The sequence below is a fragment of the Leptodactylus fuscus genome, chromosome 7, assembly GCF_031893055.1.
Source record: "Leptodactylus fuscus isolate aLepFus1 chromosome 7, aLepFus1.hap2, whole genome shotgun sequence".
NCBI lineage: Eukaryota > Metazoa > Chordata > Amphibia > Anura > Leptodactylidae > Leptodactylus > Leptodactylus fuscus.
This window is the reverse complement of record NC_134271.1, coordinates 58,330,971-58,345,598: the sequence shown is the minus strand read 5'-3', so window position 1 is coordinate 58,345,598 and position 14,628 is coordinate 58,330,971. Positions and strand designations below refer to the sequence as shown.

At 41.0% G+C, this 14,628-nt stretch overlaps 2 protein-coding genes across 2 annotated transcripts; one reads left to right on the top strand and one right to left on the bottom strand.

The window, feature by feature from the left end:
* Positions 1-2,682: 2,682 nt before the first annotated feature.
* Positions 2,683-7,396, top strand: PABPN1L (PABPN1 like, cytoplasmic). Its single transcript, XM_075280597.1, has 7 exons — positions 2,683-2,822; positions 3,988-4,090; positions 4,270-4,337; positions 5,019-5,125; positions 5,648-5,735; positions 6,535-6,659; positions 7,201-7,396. The coding sequence occupies exons 1-7, from the start codon at positions 2,751-2,753 to the stop codon at positions 7,226-7,228; spliced, it is 591 nt and encodes a 196-aa protein (XP_075136698.1). The 5' UTR covers positions 2,683-2,750; the 3' UTR covers positions 7,229-7,396.
* Positions 7,397-9,109: 1,713 nt separating this feature from the next.
* On the bottom strand, positions 9,110-14,473 carry TRAPPC2L (trafficking protein particle complex subunit 2L). The gene is made up of 5 exons (XM_075280596.1): positions 14,367-14,473; positions 13,119-13,291; positions 12,075-12,162; positions 10,191-10,270; positions 9,110-10,109 (listed from the first exon to the last, which is right to left on the bottom strand). The coding sequence occupies exons 1-5, from the start codon at positions 14,463-14,465 to the stop codon at positions 10,064-10,066; spliced, it is 486 nt and encodes a 161-aa protein (XP_075136697.1). The 5' UTR covers positions 14,466-14,473; the 3' UTR covers positions 9,110-10,063.
* Positions 14,474-14,628: the final 155 nt, after the last annotated feature.

Genomic DNA, 14,628 nt, shown 5'->3' with positions numbered 1-14,628 from the left:
ATTTATCATATGTCCTTATCCCGTGGCGGATCCAGGCTTTGCGGGACCCTGGGCAATTGACTTTGGCGGGGCCCTACTTACTGGGAGGTCTTTTTTTTTGTTTGTTTGTTTTAAATTAGCCCTAAAAATGCATTTTTCAAATGCGATTCATATTTTCTGCCATTACAATAAATACAATGCAGTAATGCTCACAGGAGATGTCTCCCCACATTTCCCGTCTCTTCCCTTTGGACCGCCATGACCATATATATATCTCACAGTGGCCCCTACAGCCTTTTCAGATCCCAGAGTATAATAATCGGCGCCCCAGGGGAGATGAGAGAACATAATAAACACTGTTACTCACCTCTCCAGGATCCGATGTCAAAGAGGACCTTTCATGGGTTTGGGCAAAGGCAGTTCTATATATCGGCTTTCCAGTGGTATATAGAACTGCCTTTGCCCAAACCCATGAAAGGTCCTCTTTAATCCTAGCAGGTTTTGGGCCTATATGGTACTGCTAGCACAGGCTTTGGGCCTATATGGTAATATACCAGACCTCGTGACGTCTGGGTATTACCGTATAGGCCCGAATCCAGCTAGGATTAACATTGGATCCCGGAGAGGTAAGTAACAGTGTTTATTATGTTCCCTCATCTCCCCTGGGGCTCCGATTATTATACTCGGGGGGGTCTGAAAAGAGTATAATAACAGCGGCAGTGGGATCGCGGCCTGGCCCGGGCCTATTCACTGCCGGCCTCCGCAGCCTATATTACAAGGGAAGCGGGGGCAGCAGTGATCAGGTAAAATGTTACTATACTTACCGATCGCGCTGCTGCTGCTGCTCCCGCTGCCTCCGCGATCCTCTTCTCTCGGCAAAAGTCAGACGTCTACGTATCAGCATAGACGGCGTGATGACGCCACCTATGTTGATACGTAGATGTCTGAACCAGCGCACGGAAAGCGGCAGCTCTCCTGCACTGGTTCAAAGAAGAAAGAAAAAAAAAAAAAAAACCGCCCTGGATTGCCCGGCCCTGGATCCGCCCCTGTCCTTATCTCTACTCTGTTTACCATTTTCTACTTTTAATCTCCTTATCTGTCCTCTAGTCAAGTCTTCTCCAAGATTAAACTGACACATTTTAAACTGAGTTTGCTATCAGCATAAAAAGGTGTCGATTTGCAATCAGTATGTGCATCAGTCTGTTTTTAGTCTCAAACTAAATTCAAATGGACTGATCACATAAGCATGTGTGAACCAAGCCTAAAGGTGCGCTCAGTATAATTTCCCCTACAATACATTGTGGATGTCGCTAAGTTCACACCAGCGATCGGGTCTCCGTTATCAGGGTTCCATCTTCTGCAGACAGGCGACGGAAACCTGTCAGACCGTGTCCGGCAGTGAGCGCCTGTAAGCGTTTTATGCTCTCTGCGACTAAACCGTTTTTTTTTTAAACGCAAAGTCCTGCATGTCCGACTTTGTGTCCGGTTAAAAAAAAAAACGGTTTTGCCACAGAGAGCATAAAACGCTTACAGGCGCTCACAGCCGGACACTTTTCAAACCCATTCAAACGAATGGGTTTGAAAAATGCCTGCAGGTTTCCGTCTCCTGCCCAGTTTCAGGCAGGAAAGAGAAACCTAAATAATGGAGACCCCGGGGCGCAAATGTGAACGAGCTCTGATTTGATATTGCGCATTCTAGTTACAGACAACCAAACACAATACTACTGCCTGTAACAATAAATCCTATTCCAGATTCCCATTAGACAATAAATCAAGTGATCTCTAGCTACTACAGCACCAGGTCTTATACATGACTCCTGCTGAATTTCCAGCCTACCTAAAAAACTTCAGGATATATACATGGGTAACATATGGCACTAACTGCCAATAAGACGTTGCACATAGTAACCAAAGATGCTACTTAGAAACATGCAATCGGCTTGGTTGCCAAGGGCAAAAAGTTCAATTTTTCATTGCATTACTATAGACACCTCCATATCTTTGCAGTTATTTCTCTATTCCCCTCCTGATTGTATCTGCACCTGCTTTATTGACCCTTTCATTGCTGTCAGGGGGTTCGCAGGTCCAATATACTGACTATTAGACCTTGTCCTGGGCCTGAAAGGGTGGGATGAGCATGTGCAATATGAGGGCGGCTATACTAGGAATGTTTGTTGCCTCCCTATCAACTTGCAATTTTCTGAAGAAACTCTGGTGTGAGTGTCATGATACAAGCAGGTAACTGTGCTCAGGCTTTTAGTTGGCCCTTGTTGTTACATGGATGTAGTAATCCCCAAAAACGTCCAGATCTGTGACCACAATAAAATAACTCCTAGGGAGATTTTTGGGCCAAAGCTACACTATACGTTTTTGTAGCGCAATTGTCGGAGAGATATATATATATATATATATATATATATATATATATAGACGACATCAACCAGTAGTGCTATAAAATGTCTCAGTGTAGCCTTAGAAATGGGTGCTGGAAACTGTCCAAAAATTATGTATTTTATGTGTATCTAAAGTATGTATGTAATATATCTTGTATCTCTTGAGTATGACTCCATAGATTTGCAGTGTCCCTGAATAGTATATATTACATTCTGGATGCAGCTGCAGCTCATTTCCCCCATCTGAGCTCTATAGTGTTGGTAGAACTGAAGTGTAGCTCTAGTGCTCTCCTCTTGTGTTTCTCAGGCCTGGGCTACAATACTAAGGTGTGGGGTAACCACGGCCACTTGCCCCCTGACTGGGATGTAACGTGGGAAATGTCTAGTAAGGATACAGAACTGGAGCCAGTGCAAGTGGACCACCATGAAGACTGCGACTATGACGATCCTGTAAGTTGCTGTAAATGTTAAGTGTAGCTTTTCCAGCATAATCTTATTTAATGGATTGGAAACTATCCACAGATTAGTGGGGCCTAAAAGAATCCACACGTGAGGTTGAACAGCCAAATGATGTCTGTTTTGACCCTTTTATATGTGGTGAAATTAGGCATATATTATCCTGCTATACTATGCTGCTCCATGAGGTGACGTTGCTTGTACAAAACCAAGAGCACATAATCTGATGTAATTGTAGGCAACTCTTCTAACAGGATTTCTGTGTGACTGCGGCTAACTTGCAACATGTCAACGGTTTCATTTTTGTGTCTGAAAGCTCTTTCAAACTCTAATTCATATGAAACTTGCAGCCACACTACATCTTAAAGGGGCTGTATCCGCAAAATCATGCTGATAGAGCCCCACATACAAAGCCCCACATACAAAGGCTATTCAGGCACTGTAAATGTTATATTAAACTACACCCCCCCCCCCCCTCCGTTTTAAAATAAAACCAGAATGTGATAAACTCGCCCATCGTGCACAGTGGGCGGGCATTCAGGGTGCGCCGTCTTTTTCATCCAAGACTCCTCTTCCTGCGATGTCCTCGGGTCCCGTCTTCCTCTGGCACTCGCGAACTGACACTGCTAAAAAAAAAAAAAAAAAAAAAAAAAAAAAAAAATGGCCTGGGCGCATGCGCAGTAGAAGCCGCATGCTACTGCGCATGCGCCCAGGCCATTTTTTTTTTTTTTTTATAGCAATGTCACTTCACGAACGCCGGAGGAAGACGGGACCTGAGGACATCGCAGGAAGAGGAGGTGTGGATGAAAAAGACGGCGCACCCTGAATGCCCGCCCACTGTGCACGATGGGCGAGTTTATCACATTCTGGTTTTATTTTAAAACGGGGGGGGGGGGGGGGGTAGTTTAATATAACATTTACGGTGCCTGAATAACCTTTTTAAAGGCTATTCACGCATATGTGGGGCTCTATTAGCATGATTTTGCTGATAGAGCCCCTTTAAGATCATCATGAAACTTCATTGCAACAACAGGTTGCAGACAAATCACACATTTTTGTTTGTATCGGACTAAGGTCGCTATGTAGCCCGCCCCTAACCTAAGACTATATATAGTATTATATAGTTGTATAGACACTCGATGATTCCTACATTCTCCAGGAATTGAAAGAAATACGGATGCGGGTACGGGAGATGGAAGAGGAGACGGAGCTCCTGAAGGGACTGACTGGGGAAGAGACGCAAACTGAGAATTCTAAAACTGGTAGGTTTTGCGATATACCTGGGAAATTATGGACCTGAGTTGTCATACTGAATATTATAGGTAATCATTTTTTGGCGTTTTCTCGTGTATGTATCTCCATACATGTAACCAAAGAGCATTAGTCCTTCAAAACAACTGGCACAAAGACCATAATGTGCTGTTTACTCTTCATTTCTCAGGTCCTCCTCGTCCTTTGAGTCCAGAAGAGAAACAGGAGGCTGACAAGCGCTCTGTGTATGTAGGAAATGTAAGTATAAAATTTGGGTGTGTTAATATTGAATTTTCTTTATTCAGCTTTGCTTTCTAAGGCTAGGTTCACACATGCACTGAAGAACAGGAATCCAAGAATCCGTTGGCAACCAATCAGGACAACAAACTCTTACCACTAAGATGGTTAGAGAGAATCTTTAAAACTCTGCATAATTTTTAACTACTTATATTTGCAAAAATGTTTAATCTTTAATTATTTACAAATATAGATATGATTTTGTTAATGGGAATACCCCTTTAAGGGGTGTTCAGAGGTGTAAATTGAAGTTCCTGGGCCCCCATTTACCATGTACGATCTATAATACTGTTATCTTTTTATCTTTGGCTCCTGGGTCCAGTTCCTGGCACGCCCTATAGCTATACCTCGAAGTTCACTTCAACAGCTGCATGTGGCCACCAATGATAGAACAGTTATTGTAGCAATGGACTTTTATTTGCAGATCCTTTAGTTTTTATGAGTTGCACTAACAATGTAATGTTTTTGGTCTATGTTCATACATGAGTATCCCAATATGGGATACAAGGATCTAAAACATGGATTTTAAATCCATTGCTCCTAAGTTCCTAAAATGTAAGTTAGAATGCATTAATGAATTTCTAGATTTGTTATATATGGTAATGTTGAAGTTCGAGTGAAGTCTTCATCTCATTATCTCAGGTGGATTATGGCGGCACAGCCCAGGATTTAGAATCTCACTTTAGCAGTTGTGGCTACATTAACCGGATAACAATTCTGTGTGACAAATTCTCAGGCCATCCCAAAGGGTAAGAAGACTGTGGTTTGTTTCATTTCTCATGTTCATATTTAGGATGATCCTCCTTTTTCAGGCTGTCTGCCACTATCTCCACTTCAAGCCCACATACAGAACTATCTGAGCAGTAGTTCACTATGACATGGATTTCCATAGAACACAGTGGATGGTGGAACATGCTTATAAAGCGATATAAATGTTCCTACGTAGGGCATATTCTCAAATGAAAGTAACACCATGTCAATGTTTGTTAGATTATTATCAGAGCATATTTGAAGTACCCAGATAATGTAGTTCATTTTGCCCTGAATATTTCCATGAGGATGTATTCTTAGTGGCTCTTAATATGCCCTCTCATCATACGTGGACACGTCAACAGAGATATTGTTGATCAGAAAGATATTTCACTTAAACCAGTAATGATGTAGTAATCTTTAATTGTGATCCAAAACAGAATGCGTTTGGGGGAATATTATTCCTTTTTCAAGTGTACAAATGGAGCATAGCATTTTCTAAACTGTGTCCTATATCCTAGATATGCATATATAGAATTTGCAGAGAAGAAATCGGCAGAAGCGGCTATAGCGATGGATGAAAGTGTGTTTCGAGGACGAACTATCAAGGTGTGGTAGGGTTCCAACCTATAGTAAAGCTGAGTAATGGACTTCACACTATGTGCAAATCAATTCACCATTTATTATGCAAAGTTGAGTCCAACGTGGGGCTCCATAAATGGTGAATTGATTTGCACATATCGGTGTGAAGTCTACTAATCATATATATATATATATATATATATATATATATATATATATATATATATAAAAATAAATTTTATATATATGTGTGTGTATATATATATATATATATATATATATATATATATATATATATAATTATACATACATGATGGAATATAGCTTGCTTCATATGCCAGTCCTGACCCCTGGATCAGTCAAGGACTTGTCACTGATTGACATGGGAAACACTGTGAAATAAGAGGCAAGACTTAAAGGGGTTGTCCAGGATATATATATTTTTTAATTAGGCTGGTGAATGCACGTCCTTTCCTTAGGCCACTGATCGGCTTCTGTCATGTGACCTCTGAGGCTAATCAGTAGCCTAAGTAAAGGGACATGGGATGTAACAGAGTGGCAGGCTCTTCTGGCAAATCAAGACAGCGGACTCCAGAGCACTTGGAAAGTATGTTGGGTTTTTTGTTTGTTTTTCTCCACCTTCCCTGGACTAATATATAAATGGTTTTGAATCCCGGACAACCTCTTTAAAGCGTACTTGATATTTCAGGTGACTTCTCAGGAGAGCGATATCTAACAGCGTCCTATACTGCTTAAACATTCCCTTTTGATATACAGAGCCTCAACTTATTGTATCCGAATATGACTTTAGTCTGCACCTGTCTAGGTTCTACCCAAGAGAACAAACACACCCGGAATCAGCACTACAGATAGGGGAGGTTTCCGTGGAAGGCCTCGAGGACACAGAGGAAACTTCCAGAGAGGTCAAAGGCCCAGGATTCGGCCATACAGGTTTGTGTGTTTGTTTTCATGAAGGGAAATTAGGTGTTTTATGATGTAATATATTAGCAACTTTCATGCAGGAAGGTTCATATCTGTATTCTTGTTCCCATTAAAAGCTGAATCTTGTGAGATGTTCTTGAGCTTGCTTGCTTAGCGTCTTTGCTGGGCTATAAGGAATGCCACTCAGAGTACAGAGCTATGGACTAGTACTGTCAGGTGTGGCGTTCCTCACAGCCTAGCTAGACTGTCAGGAACACCCTTCTGACAATGGGCAGGGTTTGGTAACGGCACTGATATCGCCAGCCCCGGGGCACATAACGGGAATGCCGACCGTGTGAATTCAGCACACAGTTGGCTTTCTAGTGGTATATAAAACCGCATGTGTTGAAAAATTTTAGCTCCAAACTAGATGGATCACATTGTGCCAAACGTGCACCACATTCATGCCATTGTCTAGTAGAACCCACAATATCAATTCTGAGACAATGAGTGTCCAGCCTAATGCTTTATTACTCAGCTTTCTCTAATCCCTATCCCTTTCTTCCTATAGGTCATGGAAGCACAAGCCATTGGAATGATGTATACTGAACATGGATATTGTGACTGGAGATTCTACGATTGTACCCACTCCATGTCAGCAAATACACTGAACAGTTTTCAGCCCTCCTGCACCTAGTGTCACAGAGCCGCTTTGAATAACCCAATAAGGATTTTTTCCAGTGGCGTAATTTACACACAGTGCTCAAAAATCAGAGGAACACGAATTGTGTGTACTTTGGCTACAATGCAATATCTAACATTGCACTGATGGATAAATAAATGTATTGCTTTATATATATATGATGATTTGTTGGTCAAATGTCCTTCTGTAATGATATTGCAACATTCATGGTTTCATTTATTTTTGAGAGAACAATGTGGGCAACATGTTGAGTACTGCATATTGTAAGTGCTAGTCAGACAGGGCAATCCATTGCATGTGTCTGCCTGTAGCAATTTTGCCAATATGGCATTTGTCGAAAGCTGGACATACACATTAGATTTGTTTAGAAGCCTGACCACATCAGATATTTTAAGATAGATGAAAATGTGTTCACCATGATCAGACAACTTGCACAGTCTGCACTCTTTCCCCCCCCTCCCCGCTCCTATTGTAAATCAAAGCTATTGAAGAAACTGAATTCTCTAGCTACATGGGCTGGAAACTTCAAAGCATCTTCAGAAAGTGTTTGCCTAAACCTAACTCCTTATTTCAAACGCTTGTATGACTTGTACAAAGTAACTTGAGGAAATGTCTTTAGATCTGGCAACTAAACATTGTACTGTTGTATTTGACAGCCTGGTAATGTGGAGGAGTGATGCTGCTCGGTTGATATTGGTTCACAAGGACAGTGGGGAGGAGATTGGTATCTTTCAAAGACTGTTTCCATTATCACAGCAGCTTCAGCTTAAAGGGAAACTCTTGCTACCAATACACTAAAGCCATTGAGAGAGGTTTGAAAAACATTGGGGGAAAAAAAGTATATATATATATATATCTCAAACATTACTCCTATACCAAATGCCCCAACACTTTAGTGGCTGCAGTTGTCACCTCAGTGGTTTGCGACCTGACCAATGCAGTAGTGACATTTATGTATGCAATGTCATCACGGAAGGGAAAGTAACATCTGCAAAAGTGAGAGTGGATTTCACAAACAAGTAATGTTTGTTTTAATATTTTAGTTTATTTCTTTAACCAGTTCCAGAACGGCCATAGTCTATGTATGGGCAATTCATGTTTAACTCTGCAAGGACATACCAGTACATCCTTGCAGTGGCAAGCAACTACAGAACTGGGGCTGTAACTACAGCTGAAGCTCTTATAGAGAAGGCAGGGATGTTTTATCATCCCTGCCTTCCTGATAACTGTGTATACAGAGCTCAATTTTGGCTTCCCTTTGACCCCACAGTGAAGTCATCCACTGGCAACCAGAGACTGAAAGAACTGCTGGGTCCCAAAGGACCCAAACCAGCTCTGCAGTTATGATCATAAGTCTGCATTTATCTTGTAAATGTCACAAGTGTATTAGCCCCAGTTATAAGAGAAATCAGTAAGTGGTTTTTTTTTGTTTTTGTTTTAAAGATGTCTTCCCCCCCCCCCTCCAAAGAAAAAAAAAAGTCTAGTATGACCTTATGAAGGGGAAGAAGGTTTAAAAAAAAAAAAAAAAAAAAAAAAATTACAGGTTTGAGTCCTGTCCTCAGCAACAACACTACATGCAAAATTACCATCACAGAGGGAAAACCAAGTTTTATTTTTCAGTAGCACTTTTTTTTTTTTTAAGTTTGGAAATGCTAATACAGGTATCTGGCTTACCTGTGTAGCTACAACATCTGTAGCCAATGTTTAGGTGTAATCAACTTTTATTAAATTTTTCAAAGAAGGTGGAGAGAACAGTACAGAAAACATAACAAGAATGTCACTGTAGCCAATGTTTAATGCACTTTATCAATAAAAAAAACTTACACATTGAATAACTTACATTTATTATTCCATACATAAATGTATACAATCCTTCCAACATCAGATGCAGACAGAAAAGTATATGTATGAATCAATCTATGGTTAACAGCAGTAACACAATAACGTTGCAGGTTTCAATGTGTAGACATTAGGATATTCTTCTCTATATAATCATGTAATATTTAGGTAACTGCTGTCATAAAATATTTATGCAGAATGGGGCAAGTATGATAGACTGTTATTTAGGCTAAAGTGTGGATGGATCATTGAACAATTATTTAGACGGCATGTATGTGGCTTTAAAAAAAATGAGTGCCGCACAAAACGTACTGTCATTGCACCTGTCCTGTTTTTTTTTTTTTTTTTTTTTTTGCTGCCCCAATACAGATTCATGAACATCCCAATGTGTATGCAGCCATAGAAATGAATGGGTCTATGTACTATCCATTATAACAATGGACTTCACATAAGATGTAATACATACATTCACGTGCATTACACCGAAGGCAAATATTGTGACTGAAGAAAACATTGACTTCTTTATTTTTTATTTGGTAGAGCTGTGACAACTACTTGGCCAGATCCCAAACATTTGCCTTAGCCCATGGGTATAACCAATAGTACATTTCTGGAGTTTTACAACCATCACTCAGTAACTTTAAGATGTTCCTCTCCTACTTGTATCCATAGCACAGAAAGAGATGAAGTTCATCAGTTGCCATTCTCCTGGCACGTCAAATGGGTAAGAGCCACAGAAACAAGAATAATCACCAGTATTAAAACACTATCATGGCAAATAGGCATGGGAGGGGGAATAATGTGAAGTATCATGCAGTACTGGAAACAGGAAATCCCCTCTGTCACCTTCACCATCAGGATCACATAAAAAAAAAAAACCCCAGGATTCAGTTCAACACGCTGCTACCATCATAGAGGTGACTGTGTTATCAAAAGCCCTGAAAATAGATCAAAAGATCAGCTGAGGTAGCTACACCAAAATGTTCTATGTAATGTGACAGTTTATTTTGCAGACTTACCGTGACTGAATAGGGTCTCCAGGGTTATAGAAGGGGTTACACATCACATCTGTATAGGAGTTATGAAGCTTCCGGAACATCTGATAGGTTAAATAAAGTCTAGGTTAAATGTGTAACATTCACTGACAAAATATAAAAAGGTCCTCAGTATCTACTTATATAAGAGGAAATTACATGCACCCACAAAGAAATGTTGGACTGCTACAAAGCTCAGCACTAAAGGGGTTGTCCAAGAAAAAATGGACCAATAATTTTTTTTGGGGTGGTACAAAAAAAAAAAAAAAAAAATATTTCACACTCTTTTTACCTTGTGCTCTTATCCGTTATCTTCCGGCAGAAGTTCCTGCCACACGTGACTATTGAGGTCAATCAGCGACGGGCATGTGATGTCACTACCTGTGACGTCCCAGGGTCTATTCTGGAGGCCGCTGATTGGCCTCTGTGGTCACAGTAGAAGGGATATGGGACATCACAGCTGGCAAGCAGTTTCACTTTGAGAAGACAGCCCAGCAGAAGGATCGTGCCGGAAGGACTCCGGGGATAGGCGAGTATAATTATATATATTTTTTTTTTTCTTTTTCACCTCTTTCAGCTCATTTAAAATATAACAAATTTGCCTACACAACCTCTAATCTACCCTTATCTACCATCCAGACACTAGTATCACTTTCGTTACACTACTCTTTTTCTGTTCAGACCTTTTCCAAGCATCTAGCAGAAGGAAAATTGGTGTCACTCCAACCATTATATGTCCTGCCAACTGTTTTCAGTGATGTCATATGCAAGAAACCTAGACTGGTCCTATATCTTTAGTGATGAATCCAGGTTATGTTTGGGATCTGATGGCAGTCAGGTTCAATTATAGAGGCCTAGTGGCGAGCACTTCAATTCCACGCTTATTTCGGAGACACTCACTACCATAACAGCTGGTGTGATGATCTGGAGGTATTATTGCATACCACAGTCCCCCCCCTAGTAGTGATACGAGGGGCACTAACAGCTTAGAGATATGTGCAGGACAGGAGGCCATGTGTTTTCTTTCAGGGAATGGCTACAAACTGGCAGTTTTTAGCAGGATAATGCTCACCCACACACAACAAGGGGTTCCCAGGAATTTCTTTGCCAGACTGCAACACTTCCAAGACCTGCCCAGGCACCAGATTTATTGTCAATCAAGTATTTATGGGACCAGCTGAAATGCCAGCTTCAGCAACCTAAAAGTGTGCAGGAACTACTAGCTCATCTGCAAGATACAATTCAGGATCTTTTATGCCTCCAAGCCCAACTGTATTATCTCTTATCCAGGCTACAGGTGGCCCAACAGGGTACTAGAGCCTCCTTTGAACTGTAAAGTTTTGATCTAATATTGTAAGCGCTTACATGTATCATTACATTCATAAATAGAAAGTTTAATTCCATTCTAACAACTCTTAGTGTATTTTTTGTCAATGAGTGTATGCAACAATTCCGCAATATACATACACTCTTCAAATTATTCTTCCTAGGTGAGGCAGTGATTTAATGATACAGCAAAAGAGTGACTTGTAGCACCAAATGACTCTGGGATGACTTCAAGAAAATGCAGGTCAATGTTTACTGCCTTTGGCACAGCAGGTGATGGACATGAGTATGGCATGAAACACCTGGTGGCTCTACAGAGCAATTTCAAGGTTGATGCCCTGTGATTATCTTAATCTATTATCATGTTACTCCTGCTTACAAAGGAATTATTTCAATAATAGAAATGTATTGTGGAATTGTTTCATATGTATTATGCAGTTTCCTAATGCACACATGTAGATTCACCTTAGTATTATCAAAGGTGAGCTGACACTTCACAGTTGGGCTTATAGGTTACCCACGTTCACCCCAAGCTGTACTCACACTGCGGATCTCATTATCTCGAAGAGCTGTGTTGGAGGAGTCAACCACCATAACAAATTTGACTTTGGAGTTTGTGACATAGCCATAGCTGAAGATTAATTAAGGATAATCATACTCAGCATTTCTTGAGCAGTGTTGTCATTGTAGAGCAGGAGTCAGCAACCTTCGGCACTCCAGCTGCTGTGAAACTACAACCCCCAACATACTCCATTCACTTCCATTGGAATTCCAAGAATAGCAGACCAAGTATGCATGCTGGGAGTTGTAGTTTTACAACAGCTGGAGTACCGAAGGCTGCCTACCCCTGTTGTAGAGCTTCAAGGATCTACAGGCAGGGCTTATTATATCTCAAGGTGCAAGAGTTTATTCATTATAATAGGGGCCATGTCATGTCATTGCAGCCAAGATACACTTATGCTGCAGTTCTCCTACAACACTTGCCTATAACCTATAGCTCTCTAGAGGTGAGAAAACTACAACTCCCAGAATAATCTGACAGTAGTACAGCTATAGGACTCATGAAAGGGCTTCCACCAGTGAATAGTGGAGCAGTTAACTTGGCTGAAGCAGACAACTTTTATAACCCTTTTAATGACACTGACAAATCTATAATACTATCCTGGAATTTCCTACTCTCGGACATTATTATAATTTTTTTTTGTAGATTACGAGCCCCATATAGGGATCACAATGCACATTTTTCCCTATCAGTATGTCTTTGTATTAGTAAAGGAGGAAGTCCATGCAAACATGGGAAGAACATACAAACTCCTTGCAGATATTGTTCCTGGCAGGATTCGAATGTTGCAAGGCTGCAGTGCTAATCACTGAGCCACCATGTTGCCCCCTCTCAGAAATTATTAGGACAGTCTTTAGATTCCATAATAAAATGACTGTTTGACCCCACTGTTTATTTAGCAAATAATCAAATATATTGATTATTTGCTAAATTAACTTGTACAATGAATCCACCATCACCACATCCCACATGCTCACTGCTATTACAGTAAAGAATCTTTCTGGAGTTAAAAAAATAAAGGATACACTTTGTAGTCTTCTGTGGGATAAAGAAGTCCTAAGTAAAGTTCTCTTTGATCCACCAAGGCCTTCCCCATGGCTGAAATCTTCTCATCCACTACATCCAGAGAGGTGTGCACAGTGTAATGGAACTTCAGCTGGTTCTCGGTGGGAATGCTGCGGATGTAGAGGGGATAATTCTGCAATACAGAAAAAAACATGTTGTCAAAGTCCCATCCACATGATCACTGCAATATAATTCTTTGACGAGTTTAGGCTTAATAAACAACCTACAACTCGCATATTATCCTTACAATCAAGAAATAATAGACACATGCGGGACTTGTGATGCCCCATAGACAAATATAACAAACAGCATATAAAGTTCCCTCACCCAGTTACTTGATCATTGGATCCAATAAAATAGTCTAAAAAATATTAAGGTCTCTGCACCAGCGCTTGAGACATTACAGAGAAGGGATCAAGGCACCAGGCAGTACTGTGGCCCATTACACCCTATTTATTGAGTCTATTTAGACATACATGACTTCACAGACTATAAGTCATTGTAAAAAAAAGAGAAGTTTTATTTTGGTCCACGATTTCACAAAATCATGCCAATGCAAGTCCATGTTCCTGAATATCCCAACAAGCACATGACTACCAAAGTGCTGTCCATTTTTCACGAATCCAGCACAGTATGAAATATAGGAATTTAGTTGCAAAAAAGAAAAAAAAAAAAAAAAGCTGATCCAATTTTCGATGACAAAAAAACAAAACAAAACGCAACCACAAGCAACACAATAGGTTGGTGCGCTGTCAGTAGACACAGTGACAACACTGAGGTGTGAATAAGGCCTAAGGCCCTGATCTGGATGCAGATCATAACAGCAATACATAACCATGTCCATATATTTAGCCATGCCCAGTAAAACATCACCCTATGAAGGGTCCCCTCGGGTTGACAGCTCAGGATATGAGAGCATGCAGGGATCTGTCATAACTGGTGGTCACAGAGGCCTCCCAGCAAGATCAGGAAATGAAGCCCCATGGGGCACTACAAATCCCAGCAACATAACCTAGCATAGGGTCACTAGGAGTTGTCAAGACGCATCTAGTTGGAGTATTACAATCCTCAGCCACTCCCGTAGAAAATGAGCTTCATCTAAAACTTTAGATGGTGCCCGAGCCACGTCCGCCGCATAATAATACAACACGGGTCTTCAATATCAGCCACGAAGACATATTTGTGGATAAAACTGAGATGCAGCTCACCTCCTTAGCGATCACAGCCACACACACCGCCATCTTGGTCCTCCCGACAACCTGACGTACGGTACCGGTCACATGACGGCGTAGCAAGTAGACGGGCATCAGGCGTAATCACGTGACACACTGGTGACGTAGTTTCTATGCTGCTCTTCCTGACTGTGTGCGAGTCCTGGGAAGTGAAGCGGCCGGCGTGTCGTGTCTGTCAGCGCTCTGCTGCTTCCGCTATGAGTCTTATGGCTTTCTCACCATTCTGGTGCCGGACACT

Coding starts and splice junctions, on each gene's coding strand:
- PABPN1L (XM_075280597.1), top strand. CDS start 2,751: ATGTCTAGTAAGGATACAGAACTGGAGCCAGTGCAAGTGGACCACCAT. Junction 2,823..3,987: donor ACTGCGACTATGACGATCCT/GTAAGTTGCTGT, acceptor TACATTCTCCAG/GAATTGAAAGAAATACGGAT. Junction 4,338..5,018: donor GCTCTGTGTATGTAGGAAAT/GTAAGTATAAAA, acceptor TCATTATCTCAG/GTGGATTATGGCGGCACAGC.
- TRAPPC2L (XM_075280596.1), bottom strand. CDS start 14,465: ATGCCCGTCTACTTGCTACGCCGTCATGTGACCGGTACCGTACGTCAG. Junction 13,292..14,366: donor TGGCTGTGATCGCTAAGGAG/GTGAGCTGCATC, acceptor TCTGTATTGCAG/AATTATCCCCTCTACATCCG. Junction 10,271..12,074: donor GAGATAATGAGATCCGCAGT/GTGAGTACAGCT, acceptor TTAACCTATCAG/ATGTTCCGGAAGCTTCATAA.